The 15,107-nt window shown below is 38.6% G+C and overlaps 3 protein-coding genes across 6 annotated transcripts in view; 2 read left to right on the top strand and 1 right to left on the bottom strand.

The window, feature by feature from the left end:
• trim67 (tripartite motif containing 67) overlaps nucleotides 1–4,635 on the top strand; it is a 58,277-nt gene extending 53,642 nt beyond the window's left edge. For both annotated transcript variants that reach the window (XM_082504933.1, XM_082504932.1), the window contains one exon: nucleotides 46–4,635. In XM_082504933.1, coding sequence (XP_082361059.1) covers nucleotides 46–93 — 48 coding nt within the window. In that variant the 3' untranslated portion in view covers nucleotides 94–4,635. The remainder of the gene's footprint in view (nucleotides 1–45) is intronic.
• Nucleotides 4,636–4,791: 156 nt separating this feature from the next.
• Nucleotides 4,792–10,705, bottom strand: fsaf1 (40S small subunit processome assembly factor 1). Its single transcript, XM_082504962.1, has 9 exons — nucleotides 10,481–10,705; nucleotides 8,855–9,031; nucleotides 8,643–8,734; nucleotides 7,647–7,706; nucleotides 7,388–7,483; nucleotides 7,209–7,295; nucleotides 7,085–7,119; nucleotides 6,725–6,844; nucleotides 4,792–5,201 (listed from the first exon to the last, which is right to left on the bottom strand). Exons 1-9 carry the CDS (start codon nucleotides 10,557–10,559, stop codon nucleotides 5,198–5,200), a joined length of 750 nt encoding a protein of 249 aa, XP_082361088.1. The 5' UTR covers nucleotides 10,560–10,705; the 3' UTR covers nucleotides 4,792–5,197.
• An 18-nt stretch (nucleotides 10,706–10,723) lies between these two features.
• The window catches only part of gnpat (glyceronephosphate O-acyltransferase), a 302,570-nt gene continuing 298,186 nt past the window's right edge, over nucleotides 10,724–15,107 (top strand). For 2 of the 3 annotated variants that reach the window (XM_082504938.1, XM_082504939.1), the window contains exons 1-7: nucleotides 10,725–10,902; nucleotides 12,575–12,766; nucleotides 13,554–13,730; nucleotides 13,808–13,937; nucleotides 14,120–14,247; nucleotides 14,358–14,433; nucleotides 14,624–14,775. In XM_082504938.1, the coding sequence (XP_082361064.1) occupies nucleotides 10,879–10,902; nucleotides 12,575–12,766; nucleotides 13,554–13,730; nucleotides 13,808–13,937; nucleotides 14,120–14,247; nucleotides 14,358–14,433; nucleotides 14,624–14,775 (879 nt within the window). In that variant the 5' untranslated portion in view covers nucleotides 10,725–10,878. Of the gene's footprint in view, nucleotides 10,903–12,574; nucleotides 12,767–13,553; nucleotides 13,731–13,807; nucleotides 13,938–14,119; nucleotides 14,248–14,357; nucleotides 14,434–14,623; nucleotides 14,776–15,107 lie in introns of all 3 variants that reach the window. The other variant, XM_082504940.1, reaches the window with a different exon arrangement.

Here is a 15,107-nt window from a genome sequence, read left to right as displayed (position 1 = left end):
TTCGTGCTGATTTCAATGAGTGTTTTTTCCGTTTCTCTATTTCAGGTGACATTAGTGACAGGCCTGGAAGTTCCAAAGAATATCAAACAGTAAGAGCTCCCTCCTTACTCTGAGCGTGCCCTGGATACAAACCAATGATGTCATGTCCAGTACTGTCAGATGGGATCTGTTCCTCTCCCATCCTTCTCAAGTTGACCCTTAACCTGGACAATCTTCAGCTCCACGACTTTTTAGAGAAGTGACAAGTTTATTGGCTATAAATGTAATGATTACAGCTTGACGACGTCACTGCAGAGATGGCTGGAGGGCCATACTTTTTTCCACTGCCCAGTTTATTTTTCTCAAAGATACAAACAACACTGATATTATCTATATTCCAGCTTGCACAGTTTATGTTATTTTAAACAATCTGGGCTTAACTCCGCCCCTTAAAGATTTTATATTGTGCAGGAAAGATCATTGTGAGTTGAAAAATAAAGAAAAAATAGACCACAAGCAACAGTTTTTAGGAGGTGGAAAAAAAACTCCTGAGAGAAATGATTCAGCAGTGCTTTTTGTTGCTCTGCTTCTCTCTCAGGTGTGTTTACAGCCGAGATGAACACGAGTCATTTGTAGGACTTGTGTAGTGGCACCATGGGTTTTTTCTCTCATAAAATATTTAAAAGCTAAACTCTCGCTTCACACTTTCATCTCAGTGTTGACTCCAACAGCACTGCCTTCTCTGTTTTCTCTGTGATTTCTTATCTGTGGTAAGGAATCTGACAGCCATCTTAAAGCCGGCAAAGCTTCCCTCATGATCGACTCTCTTTCTCATGCAAAGCGGCGCAAAGATCGTTTGATAGTGTTGTCAGAACGGTTTACATATTGAGGTCAGTCTGAGAAGGCTGGAACTTAATTCCATTTCATTTTTCAGTAATCTGACAGATCTACCGAGTCAGGGGTGTATTATTTTGAAATTCACAGTCTCAAAGGCCTAGAGACCACCAGCCTTTTCTTTTCCTTATTTGTCTTAAAAACCTAAAACTCCGACATCAAAAAAGCTCCCACTAAGATGTAGCAGATCGCCACATTTCGACGTCTTTGGCAGTGAACTTTTGGACTCTGCTAGAACGTGAAAATGATTGCACCACTTGGTATGACTTATCCACTGGCCAGTAAGAAACATTACTGTGGTATTTAATAAATCACGTGGCCATGCAATTTGCATACTGAAACAAACCTATTTGCCTGCAGGGGCATCTCAGACTCAAAGAACTGTTTTGACTTTGACAGATCATTGTCAGAAAATGCTAAAACGAAGTAGAATCGAGCCAAACTTCATTTTCTTTGATTTACAATTTAAAGATAATATAATACACCCCCAGTCGATGAGAAAAGTATGGTCGTCTCAAGAACATTTCATTCTGTGCTCATCTCTCAGTCTCACTGCAGAATCTCAAGATGCTTTCAGACACCTTTTATCTGTGGCCCTGAACGTTATCTTTTAAAGTCACATCAGGTAAAGCTACATAAGCTGCTACATTTATCATCAGGGACTAGATATGGCAGCCTATAGAGGACAGTAGCTTCAACCAGACCACTGTGACTCAGGACATGAGACACTGTATAAAGTACATAGGTATAAGTACACTGTTTATGTATGTTTTATCAGTTCATGGAATGGAAGAATTCATTAATTGAGGTTATTTAATCTACGACTTGTTTATATCTGAGCCATTTCTGTTCCCTATAATGTGAGTTTGAGAGGTAGACTGACATTACCACATGACAGTGGGTTTACATGTGAATGGACATCCTCAAACTGTAAATACTGATATGTGAGTTATGATTATAACATGTGACATTAAGCATGGATTCAAACAAGTTTACAAACTATCTGAAGCTGTATTGTAAATAGTGTACCGTTTGTCTTTGCAATGAGGGACCCTGAAACCAACCGCTATAACAGCTCGCCCCCTGCTGGTGAACGGTGGCGAGAACAAGATTAAGGCATCCCCGACAAAACCTGCCGATATCTGTTTTCATGCTTTTCATCACAGACTTTTTAAAATGTGTCAGGATTTATGTTACTGTAAATCACAAACTATCTCATGATATTTTGGACATTTAAACATAAAGTTTACATTAAAAGGGTTGAACATTTTACATTGACAAATTAGTGTAGCACTTGTATACTTACTGCACCCTCATTCTTTAAAATATACCACAGAAATGAACAGAAATAATGTGTAAGGTTAAGAATTACTGGTATTTTTACAGGAAATGATCAGGTCTATTTTGAATGCCTATTTTAAAAACATTTAGTTACTAGTAGAGATCTAGGTTTCTAAAATAAAGTAAATATCTTTATTTTTTCTTTATTTGGACGTTTTACTAAGTTTTTAGGAGGTAGAGATGGGATATTATATTTATTTTTAAATCAGCATTGATATTTTGAATGTTAAATTCTTTACATTTGCATTGCAGTATATCTTATTTATAGGCATTTCATACACCTGGGCTATATAAAATATTTCTGAGAATGATGATCTCAAGGGAGCCACAAATAGTGAACTCATAAAGTCAAGTCAAATGTAATTCCATATACTATGATGTGTAATATGTACAGGGTGTCCAGAAGGGATTTGTCACCAGTATCAACTCAATTTAATTGAATTGAATTTATATAGCACCAATTCACAACAACAGCTGCCTCCAGGTAAAGACTTTACACTATTACAGTAAGAACCCCAATGATCGCACGATGCCCTACGAGCAAACACTTGGCGATACTGGGAAGCAAGATCTCCCTTTAAACAGGAAGACTCAGGGTCAGGAAAGGTGCAGCCATCTGGTTGGACCGGTTGGGAGGTGATGAGAAAGGGGGGGGAAAGGAGCGCGTGAAAGGACAAAAGACTGACTATTGGAGAAGGAAAACAATTTAGTCACAGGTACCCATTCAATTGAATTAAACAGAATTCAGCTGAAGAAAATAAATAGAGAAATCAAGGCCTCCATGGAGCATTTTAAAACCTGCCAGCATTGCTTTTGCTCAGTTTGGCCAATCATTTGCCATTTGGTGTTTGCTGTTAACCCTTTTTTAATGTGACTTCAATCGATTCAATAACATTTGCTTTAACATTGCATAACCACTGTGTAGCTTTAGATGGAGGGTCGTTTCAGTGGGAAGAAAATCTGAATCTGTGTGTTAATGCTTCTAGCATCGGGAACGGCAATTTTGTGGCACTGTGCTGATACCAGCCTTTTTAAAAATGCAGTTATTTTTGGTGGAAATGGGTAGAACCACACTGAGTTTCAGAAAGACATTAAGACGCCAGTGGAAAAGAAGCAATGCTTTGTCTGCCTGTTTTTTTCTTCTTTTTGAAGCTACCTGCTAGAGCTCAACAAAGTTAGCATACAGATGGTTTAATAGTGTAGGCTTTATAAGTTAATGAACCAGATCTTTTGAACTGAACCAAAAATGGAGCTAGATATGTATACTTCAAGCAGATACTGCAGTAACTGCACCCAAGTGGCAAAAAAAGCACTTACACCAAGCCTGTTGACTAAATCATGATGACAAGATCTATTTAAGTTTACATTCATCTGTAAGTGAAGATTTTTAACCCAAGTACTCTCTTCACTTAAATGTAACATATTTCCTTTGTAACATGAATACAGCGTTAGTGCAAATGTCAGAATTTAAAGCAGCTTACATTTTTTTTTTACCTGATGTGCCCCAGACTGCCAGCTTTCACCTAAGGGCTACATTTACATCACTTCTGGCTGCTCAGCTCTGACCTTGCTGCCACCTCCCACGCCAGATGCAGAAACCTGCCCTGAGGCTGAATTTGCTGTAACAGGAATAGATTTCTAGACAAAAGTGAAATATCGTGTAACCAGCCTTCTGAAAAGTTGGATGATTTGGGGTTATGTCTCTGTGGTCTGTATGGATGTCAAAATGATAGTCAGGAAATCGTGACTGGAGGCAATTAAAGCTTCTGCTGAGGGGCTCAAATTCACCCTGTGTTAACATTTGGTTCCATATTTTCTTGCCTAAAAATCACTTAAAACAATATTATTTCACAGAAACGAACAAAAAACAAATCTTGCATATTAAAATATTCATGCTGCAGTCACTTCTGTCCAGATGTATTTGTAAGAGTTCCTGTATGAAATGTCCCTTTACTCAACACTTACCCACCCATGAATGTGACATATTTTACCAATTTAATTTTAATGGTATGGTGCTGGGAATTACACTAGTATTATTAGATTATGTTTGAAAAAGTAGAGGAAAAAATGTAATTTATTTACTCTATAAAGTATTTATAAATATTTAATTATGTATTTTCTTTTGTATAATATCCTCTTGAATGGCTACTAATATGGTCTGTGTTTGACCAGTAAGGATTGCAAGTCGAAAACAGCCCACGTCTGTAAAATATTTTCTGAATAAAGGAGATGTGCTTACAGCTTCAAACATGTGACACGCTGCAGATGAGCTTCATGTTTTCCTCTTTTTGAACTGTATATACAACAACAAAAAGGCTGCTTCAAGAAAACTGTGTGAGAATTTGTGACCTCACCCAGCTGCACACTGCCAACTCAAAGGTCTTGTTTTATCATAGTGTCGCAAAACTCCAACTGTCATGTTTTCCCTTTAACAAAATGGAAACGACTGCAAGAGATGGTTAATATGGGAGAAAAACTGTAAGATCATTCTGCTTTCTCACGGTCCATTCAGCGTGTGCATGTGCGTTTCATCTTGAAAACTTCTGCCAAGACTTTACTTGCGTGTAATTTTTTAATTATTAGGCCCACCTGCCCTGTTATGATCCAGTCCCTTCCTGCCAATATAAATGTTTTGTACAACTACATTTCAGTTTGTAAATGAGAAATGCATTGCAATTACATACTTTTAAAAATGTCAGTGTACAACACAAGATACACAAATGTCTCTTTTTTGTCATTTATAAAAACAAAATAAATAAACTGTGATGGAAGATGATTTGACAGTATTCGGTCTCCAGTTATGTGCTTTAAGACTTGTCCATGATGCACAGTCGAAGATCAATCCACTGAATTTCTCACACAATAGTCACCAGTAACACCATCCCTCCCAGACAGTGACATATTATCAGGAAATGTCTATTGTGTCCACTTCCTCTCCATAACATGCTGGTATGCATTTTCCATTCTGTAGGATTCAAATTCCTCACCTGCAAAACAAAGAAAATAAATATGTACTTTATCACCAAACGTTTAACCACAGCTTTTTACCCTTTAAATTGTTTCATATCTTGAAAATCCACTTTAATAGGATCATTAGCAGTAGCGGCTCCTGAGTATAAACAACAGTGGGGCAGACATTGGCTCTGGTGCCGAATTGCTAACCACACCCATATTTATTGTGACATCTTTGGGCAGCTACATTAAAAAAAAAACTTTAATCATATTACAATTAATGATTATTACAATATGAATCTGTCTGCAAGCAGCAACAGATTTTCTTTGAATATGTTAACCGGATATAGTGCAATAGATGAATGTCACAAGTGACTGAAAAGTCTGTCTTATCCAATATACACAACACCAACTATCAAGGTATAATACGAAGAATAAAACTAAGATAAATAAGGCATTTTTTTCTTTTTAGCAGGTTATTTAGTCTTGACTATTGGATAAACAACACAAAAGGTTTTGTGTGTAATGTCAATCACAGTTTTATTGAAATCAGAATTTCATGCTTCAGTTGCTTTTCGATTGACAGCATTGCCAGTGCCTTCAGTCTGTCCTGTGTCCTTTAATGCCTTGAGTCGTTTGAGTGTGTAAAAGCATCATTCAGACTTTATGGTCATCATGGGTTCAGTGATCAGAATCCAAAGTTTAGGAAAACATCCTGTAAGTTGTTTTTATTAAAGGGCTCAAACATGCGCTGCTACACATCCTGAAGTCAGGGTTTTCATATATGAGTGAGAGCTCTGATTGCAGCCGCGATTTATTCAACATTGAATATGCATCAACTGCCTTCCCCAGTTCCGCTGTTGGGATGCGGACTAACATGAGAGCTAACAGTTCTGCCCCTCTGTTACTCCTGCTTGTAGTTCAGATAACTGATGACAGAGCAACACGATGAATACAAGGACACGTGGGTGTTGACCTGCCCTGCCCCATACCTCCAAATTTGCCATTAAATTGAGAAGAACACAAAATTACTTTCAGATAAAAATGATCAAAACAGAATACAAAACATAAATAATAAATTGAAAGGCAAGTAATTAAATATTAATCATATTTTAGGACTGATTTATAACACAGCAGAGAAGCACTGATTCTGTTATTCTTTGCTTCAGAGCAGACGAACTCAGCTGGTTTTCTGTTAGTGTTTGCTTCTCTCTTATGTTCTACACGTCTTTTACGGTATCACCATAACTGACACGTCGTTCTCAGAGAGCAAAACTATTACATATTTATTTTAGCGCAGGCCATAAAGTACAGGGGAAAAACTCAAACACCACTAACTCTGCATTAGCGTGTTAAAACACGTATACACTGAGAATTTGCCCCTTTTTAAAGTTATCAATCAGAAAGAAATTTAGAAGCCACTGAAAATCTCATTCAGGGCTGTATCATGAACATTCAGGGGGGCAACAGCCACTTTGATTTAAATACACTGAAAGACTGTTAAACAGTTTGCTTTTAGACATCGTTCTCTGTTTTGGTCATTTCCTATTTTCCTCACTTGTTGCCTTTGATCTTCTGGATCTCCTTGGAGCTGAGGAGCAGCATGCCGTTCTTGAAGCGGCCCACCTGACCAGAGGGGGCTGCGCCAGGACCCGAGGGTACAGTTGTCTTCCTGTTTCTGACAGAGCAGTAGAAGCAAACACAGGTTGGAGCCACAGAAATTATAAAAAATAAAATATTTTATATTATACTATAAATATACTATATGAAAATAGTATATTTTCATATTTAATTACTAATTTTTGGAGAGTTAGGATGAATTCTATGATGGGGAAGTATTTCATTAACAATAATTAAAGTTCATAATTAAGGTAAATAATCAATGATATTTAAGAAAGGTGTGACTTTATTCACCTACCTCTGCTTACTCTTCTTCTTCTTTTTCTTCAGGCCCTAAAAAGAAATAATTTATGCTACATTAAGAACAGCAAATAGAAGTCATTTTCCTGTAAGTGTGACTGGCCTGAAAGTGCAGGTCGTACCAGCTGAGCCTCCTCCTTTTCCTTCTCTTTCTTCTCTTTGATTTGCTGCTGAAGTATCTTATAGTTCGCATATTCCTTTTTAGGAGGCTGATAGAGACATTAAATACATGAAAATTGGGCCATAAAAAAAATCTGCTCTATAGCAAAATTTAAAAGTTGGATTAAAATGTTGCTCTTACTCTGGCTCCCAACATGACCGCTCTGTCCTGTTCAAAAACACGCTGCTCCTCCTTCTTATAGCCTGTAATTCCAAACCGATGGACTTCCAGACGAGCCTGACCCCAGCACACAAATACAGTAAAAGCCAACAGAAATCATGTAGATATGAAGAGCTACATGACTGCTAATTATATTTTTCAGAGAACAATAATCTACAGCTATATATATATATATATATATATATATATATATTGAAGTAAACTGTGGTGAAACCATCACCTTTTCCAAATTGAGTTCTCCTAGCTGGTCGCTTTGCTCCTTTTCTGCTATGTGAAGGGCCTGGAAGGGATGACAGCAGAAACCCAAAGGCAATGAAGACGGGAGGAAAAGGAAAGTGATGAGAATCATTTCTGACAGGAGGATCTTTAAAGGAGGTTTGCTGGAGGTCAAATAGTAGGATTTAGCAGGTTTCATAGTATCAACTGGAAAACAAGTTTCCAAGATGAAAATGCTGTAAAATGAACTGCAACAGCTCCTAAAAAAATGCCTGTGACAAGAGGAGATGACTGCATTTCCTATTAAGCCTATTGGCACAGAAGCCACTGCTGCTGATCCTTCTATAGGTAGCATCCATAACTCTGTTTCTAATCTACTCTTTCTGCACATTTAACCCCCCAAATTGATAAAAACAAATTAAAACAGTTACAATTACGTTGTTACTTGCATTACAAAGGTTTGATTTTAATTTGGGTGTGTGAGGAGGTAAAGGGTGGAGCGATCTACAGCGTTACAGCTTTAGAGCAGTAGTGATATGGACATTACCACTGCGCTCTTTTCCTGTTGTGCTATAAAAAAATACAATAAAAATTTAAAAAAAGTGCAAACTGCACAAACATCAGTCTGCTGCTAACAGAACTGCAGCTTTGCAAATATCTGCACAGACAGCATGCTAATGCTAGGCCAGCTAAGAACCCAGAGTGGTGATGAAACTGAGTGAATGTTGACCCAGCCCAGCAGCCAAAGCCTGATCTTCAACAGGTAAAAGTCACACCCATAGACTCAGTTTCTACGTGTTCATGTTTCTAAAGAAGTAGTTAAGTAATGTACTTTTATGAAAAGTAACAAGAAAAATGTGTAATATCCGTAACGACTCCCAACACCAGTTGCTAGCTGGATACAAGATTTTTTTTTTGCACACCATCGACATGAACTGAACTATACCAGCCTCCAAACAAATATAGAGAGCCACAGTAAGCTCAAGTACAACAGACTTACAGGTGTTTTGTTGGGGTTTGGTGTTGACTTTTTTCTTTTCTTTGAGGGGTCTTGAAATGTGACTACCTCCACCTGGTTCACTTGCTCGAAGGCTAGAAAATGGGATGAATCAGATTAATGAGTAAAAAAAAAAGAAAAGAAAGAAAACTTAATGACTCACAGACAAAAGTGAAATGACTGAGGGTGTTATATACTGTTGCTATGCTGCCTACCCGTTTGCTCAGCCTTTCGTTGTTGCTGCTGCTGCTGCTCAGCATCATGTTGCTCTGCTCTGTAGTCTTCAGTGTCACTGCATATATCCTTCACTGCAGGGAGCTCCTCTTCTTCCTCCCAATCTTCGCATCTTTTTCGTTTTTTCTTCTTCTGAGACTTCTTTTTTGGTCCTGATCCTACATCATCAATCAACAATATGATTCAGAATCCAGACCCTGTAACGTTTTGTTTACATGACTTGGCCATGAACTCTGGTAAAGTCAGTAACACAAGAAAGTAGCAGACACCTGACTTTTAAAGTATAGGTAACTTTGCACTTCTGTAGCAAAAACTAAACTGTAACTAATGCAGTCCAGCAAAGCAGTATTAAAATAAATCTCTTCCTGCTATCCTTCTATCTCAAATCACCCCCGACACTTGCCGTCACCACTCCACCAAACCTGCTTGTGCCCTGTCCACTGATACATTAATAATGACAATGTTCAGGATTTGCATTAACTTGATCAAAGAGTCACAATATAACTTTATGAAAATGTCGAGAATGCAGTTTGTGGTGCTGCTTAACTACATTGCATGAACTATATTTGTTTTTATCTAGACTGCACTACAGAGAAGAGGAATGAAAGTCAGTAGGAGTAAGACAGCATACGTGTGTGAATGAGAGGGAGACAGATGTAACAGTGCAGACCTAATAAGTTAAGGTAGTGAAGGTGGCTCAGTTTTAACTATCTAGGTGCATAACAGTCAGTGCATAACAGAGGTGAAAAGGAGTGTAGGTAGGGTGGAGATGAGTGTCAGAGCTGATTTGTGACAGAAGGATAGCAGCAAGAGTGAAAGCGAAGGTTTAAAAAACATTAGTGAGTCCTACTATGATGAAACAAAGAGACTAAGCTCGAGGTTGCAGAGCTAAAGCTGTTGAGCTTTTCACTGGGAGTGACCAGAATGGACAGTATTAGAAAGGAGTACATCAGAGGGACAGCTCGGGTTGAGCAGTTTGGAGACAAAATTCATGGATGTAGTGAACGAGGACACGTTTGTGTTGGTTGGTGTGAAAGATTATGATGCTGGAGGTAGCTGCGAGATGGAAGCTGAAGCAGTTGTCAGATGGAGAAGCTTTTTATCAAGTTTCGACACTTGACTTATTTTTAATTTTCATGCTTTTTTAATCTCGGTATGCGAATCTCAGTATTTACTGTATAATATAATACGCTGTCATTTACTCATGTGGTTCATGTACATTAAAAATCACCAGTGTTGCTTTTCTGTGTTTTTTTATTATAGCCATGTGAAGCCCTTTGAGTTGCACGTTTATATGGATGGTGCAACATAAGCAAAGCTGAGCTGAGCTTTGTATACTAAGAGAGTTTTCTGCCATTTACTGGTATAATATTCATTTTAGGTGACAACTCAGTAAACATGAGCTAACTTTAGAGTAACTATTCTGGCTAATACAACGAAACATGTAACATAATTTAAAGACATTTTTCGATGCTTCTTTTCCTTGCAAGTAGACTCATGAAACATAATATTATAACCAACAAGTAATAGAGCAAATCTCAAACACAGTACCAGCCTTTAAAGTAGCCAGTAAAGCTAACATTAGCCAGCCAGCTAACCACACTTACCAAAGTCATAAAGCTTGTCCAAAACATGCTCCAGAAACAAGCAATCTTCGTCTTTATTCCCGTTTCTTTCGGACCCCATTTCGTGCTAATAATAAGCAGAGTAAGCGGTAAAAATGAGAGCTTAAGTATTGTCGCTAACTTGCTCGTTTCAATGACAACAGAGCGCACATGGTACATGCAGTGCAACCCGGCATATTAGTCCTGTCCGGCCACCGTAGGTAAAAGAGGGAAGGGCTAAAATGCTGCCACGGAAATGCCACTTGTTAAATACGCCCATGTGAAGTTTTCAGGTGTTGTTACCAGCTAACAGTGTGATAAGAAGAGACAGGACCGTGCAAAATAAACGTGCACGTATTAAGTTCGCTGGATGTATCGCTCGTGTGTTTGTAAAGTGTGACATGGCCTCCGAAGCTGTTTATTCGGTAGGTATGCAGGTCTCAGCCAGCGGGCTAAGCTAGCTCAGCTCTCCGCCCTCGCTCGGTGACCACTATTTGACATTTGACATTTCATTCAAACGGTTTCGTGCTGAATTGTGCACGTCTGCAGCGACGCAGGCTTAAAACATGCGCTAATTTTGTGGTTAACGTGGGAAAAATACGTTTAACTACAAGAATGCGTGGTGTGATTTCTTAGCGGAAGCTGGTGATTTAATTTAACGTTGCTGTGTTGTGTTTGGATGTAGTTGGTTATGTTGTTGGGAAAGTGTGTGTGTGTGTGTGTGTGTGTGTGTGTCTGTCTAGATCGGATCACTTTAATTTAGGTAACGAACTGATTTCCTACATCGTGCCAGTTTCTTTGCTCATATCCCTGAAGTTTCAGGCTTCAAGCTTTCAGACAGGAGACAAAATGTATGGCCTCATGTTTTATTTCCGAGAAGATTTAAGCGAAAACTACTTAACTTTGGAGTTGCACTAACCCTGTCAAAAGAAGAGCCCAATGTCAAACTTCTATGAGGCAACAGTTGCGACAGTATTTCCTAATCCTGCTCCTCATGGTACCAGTATCTGCTGGTTTCCTATTCAGTTTCACTGTGGTGGTGGTGGTGGTGGGGGGAATAATAAGCTACTCTCTCATGATTTGTGTGTACTGCCCCTTTAATCACAAGTGAACTTAATGCGTTGGTTTAACATAAAAAAAAAAACGTTAAAGTGCTCTAATAAAGCTTACTGTATTCAAGCACTTTTTTTTTTTTTTTTATAGCAGATATTACCTTATGCACTTTGTTACTTTCAACCAGTGACTGCTTTCAACATACTGGACCGGATGTGAGCGTTAATGAAGCGTGTGGTGCTCTTAATTTTTAGTAAAAAAATATTTTTAATGCCATATTTTTTGCACATCTAAAAATCATAGAACTAAAAATAACTGTGGCATGTGTTTGTTCAAGCTTTAAGAATGTGCCAGTAACTTAGAGCCCTGATGTGTTCATGCACATCAAAGTAAAATTGGCCTATTTTGAGAATGAAAATTACAATTCCAGAAATCACTTTTTTTTTTTTTTTTTTTTTTAAATATACACACAATACTGGTAAGCGAGCAGCGTTGACGCTATAAGTATATGTACATGTCTAACACGCTGTCATAGTTGTCATAACCAAAAAAAGTGCAGGTTTGTGTGATAATTTTGGCGACCATTTCAGCTTCACCCCTAGAGGGCAGTATTGCACTTTTTATTTCACAGTGGATATTTGTAAGTGCTGCTCATTGATTACTTAAAGAGAACATGGATAGGAAATTAGATATGAGGTATTGTTTGAGCTTAAACGTTAAACAAGATTTCCAGCAGCAAATTTGACACTCCTTCAGTGGTGTCAAGAAATCTTTTATGCTTAACAAAAATTTTGAATGTGGGCTTATGTGAATGTCACTTGTTTGTGTCAAAAATGCTGCAGCACCGGACAACAATTTTTACAATAAATGCTGATGTCGTGCATTGCATGCCACATCTGTTTGTACATTGCAAACATATCAACTGTCAATTTTTCACCTCTATAGGATTTGTCTGTGGTTGTCTTCACTGTCACTCATGTTATATAAGTGAGAACTGTGAGTAAAGCATGTTTCTAATAGTGCACTTTGTCCCTTTCTTAATAGCATAGAGATCCTATGCTAAAGAAGAGAGATGATTTTGAGGATATTCTGGAGGAGAGGAGGAACTCCAGTGACTTAAGATACGCTCTCAAATGTTACACTCCTGTTCTTTACAAAGGATTGACTCCATGCAAAGTCAGTGAGCTGAAGCAAATGGTGCTGCAGTCTGATCAGCTGGGTTATGTCATCACTCAGGTAAATTGGCTTTCTGGTTATACCTGGTGGATGTATTTTTCTCTTCAGTTCAGAAAATTACATTTCTCAGTGAAAAATGTCTCCTGCACTTTCCATTCTTTAACGCATTTATTTCAAGGGTTTCTGCAACAAGAAAATGTGTGCAAGCGAGCTAAAGTAACAAGTTTTACACAGCTTTAGAGTTGAGCACAGACAGGTATGAAGCTCAGCACAGTTAACCACATAATAAAAGTGCTTCAGGAGACACCGACACCACAAACGCAGCTAAGAGGCCCAATTTAGTAACTCAAATGACCTTAGTTTAAGTGTAGAAAACACATTTAACCTAATTGCAGCTACAGCCACCTGTGTCTGCAGCATTCTTTTAATCATGGCAACCCTGACTTTACCTTTAAGCTTAAATCATGAAGATTGATCTGCTTTTTGAGCCAATCTCCAGTGGCTATCAGAGGAAATGTAGTTTGTGCCATGCACTTTTTAAAATTAACACCATTACTAGCATTCAAGGACAGCGTGGTGTTTTATGACACAGTAACAGGAAATGGTTTCTAATTTATTTTGAAATATCACCTTATTTCATACAGTGAAAACTTCAAAGTCAGGAGCTACTACAAATAGACAAAGTCCAAAGTTTTCTCTCGAGTTTATAGACGAAGAAAATTGACAGAGAGGGACAAAAATCATCCTGCATTCTTATTGTCAGAAATGAATCACATTTACATTTTTTTTTTAAGCATAATTTGTTTTAACATGTCTTTGTTTGTAATTGATTTATTTTGAATTTGAGGTTTCTAAAGAGAAGGGCATGACCACAGATGAAGTCACTGGGGAGGCGGCAGCCATCTTGGAGGAGATGGCTCAACGCTTGCAGCTCAGCACGGTTCGCTTCTTCGCCTTCACTCTCTCCAAAGTCTTTAAAACCTTGTTCAGGAGCATCTGTGTCAACGAAGAGGGCCTCCAGAGAGTGAGTGCGGGATGATAGCTCAGACAGTTACTCGAACTCGCACAGATTCACTTAACTTGTGCTTTCATTGTCGTTAGCTCCAGCAGGCCATTCATAACCACCCAGTAGTACTCCTGCCCAGTCACCGCAGCTACATGGACTTCTTGTTGATGTCGTACATCCTGTACACCTACGACCTGGCTCTACCTGTTATTGCTGCTGGCATGGGTAAGCAAAGGAATGAACAAGTGTGTGTATATGATGGGCTAGCAAATTATTAACTACATGTGTATCAGCTCGTCAGAGCTTGCTGTGTCACAGAGGTCTTAATTCTCCTTGACCGTATGTTTTAAAGATGGGTTTATAATACACCACCAGTATTTGCACATGAACTTTGCATTTCTCTGCAGACTTCATGGGGATGAAGGTCGTTGGGGAGATGCTGCGGATGTCTGGAGCTTTCTTTATTCGGAGGTCTTTTGGTGGAGATAAGTTGTACTGGGCTGTCTTCTCTGAGTATGTCAAGATTATGCTTAAGGTGAGGAGGCGGCTTCATTAGGATTGTGATTTGGAATGAGTCACATTTTTGGTTTTTTTTGTTTCTGTATTTCTATACCATTTATGTTCCTCTTTATCTCCTAACCTTAGAACGGATATGCACCAGTTGAATTTTTCCTAGAGGGCACCAGAAGCCGAACGGCCAAGTCTTTGACTCCAAAGTTGGGTAAGGCTCAGGTTTGAGCACAGAGGATCTCTCCCAGGTTATTAGTGAAAAATGTAGATCTGAAGCTGTTTCTTTAAACATGTAAAAGTGATATGGTTGCAGATGATTTTTCTAGCCGTGTGTCACCAGAACTTTATTCAGCAGTAAATGTACTTTTGGCATTTATCCTTGTCTGTGTGTCCTCCTCCAGGTCTGTTAAATATAGTGATGGACCCATTTCTTAAAGGAGAAGTGTTTGACATTAGCTTGGTCCCCGTGAGTATCAGCTATGAGAGGACTCTGGAGGAGGCGCTTTATGCCAGGGAGCTGCTGGGTGTGCCAAAACCCAAGGAGTCCACTTCAGTGAGTAACATGAGACCTGTTTACTGTGAACATAATATCGTTAATTCATAATCATAGCAAAGCTGTTGAAATCAAAAGCTGTAGTTGGCAGTCTCGAGTGCAGAAAGTTATTTATTCTGGCATTTTGGAAGTGTAAAGCAGCTAGTCTGATTACTTGAGATCAAAGACATCTTTTTTTGTTTTTGACTGACTTGTATTTCAAAGAATAGTCTGAATGCATATTTCACTTGCAGACTTGCCAACACATACTGTATGATAATAAAACGCAGAGTTGGTATCGGAAAATGGGTCACGGAGACTTGAGCGTGTTGAGTAAGTGTAAGTGGGTCTTT

The sequence above is a fragment of the Aulonocara stuartgranti genome (assembly GCF_965226115.1).
Source record: "Aulonocara stuartgranti genome assembly, chromosome: 15".
NCBI classification, from domain to species: domain Eukaryota; kingdom Metazoa; phylum Chordata; class Actinopteri; order Cichliformes; family Cichlidae; genus Aulonocara; species Aulonocara stuartgranti.
The sequence above is the reverse complement of the archived record's forward strand: the minus strand, read 5'-3'. Positions and strand labels throughout refer to the sequence as shown.

Coding starts and splice junctions, on each gene's coding strand:
- fsaf1 (XM_082504962.1), bottom strand. CDS start 10,559: ATGGGGTCCGAAAGAAACGGGAATAAAGACGAAGATTGCTTGTTTCTG. Junction 7,707..8,642: donor CAAACCCCAACAAAACACCT/GTAAGTCTGTTG, acceptor CATCCCTTCCAG/GCCCTTCACATAGCAGAAAA. Junction 6,845..7,084: donor AAGAAGAAGAGTAAGCAGAG/GTAGGTGAATAA, acceptor CTGCTCTGTCAG/AAACAGGAAGACAACTGTAC.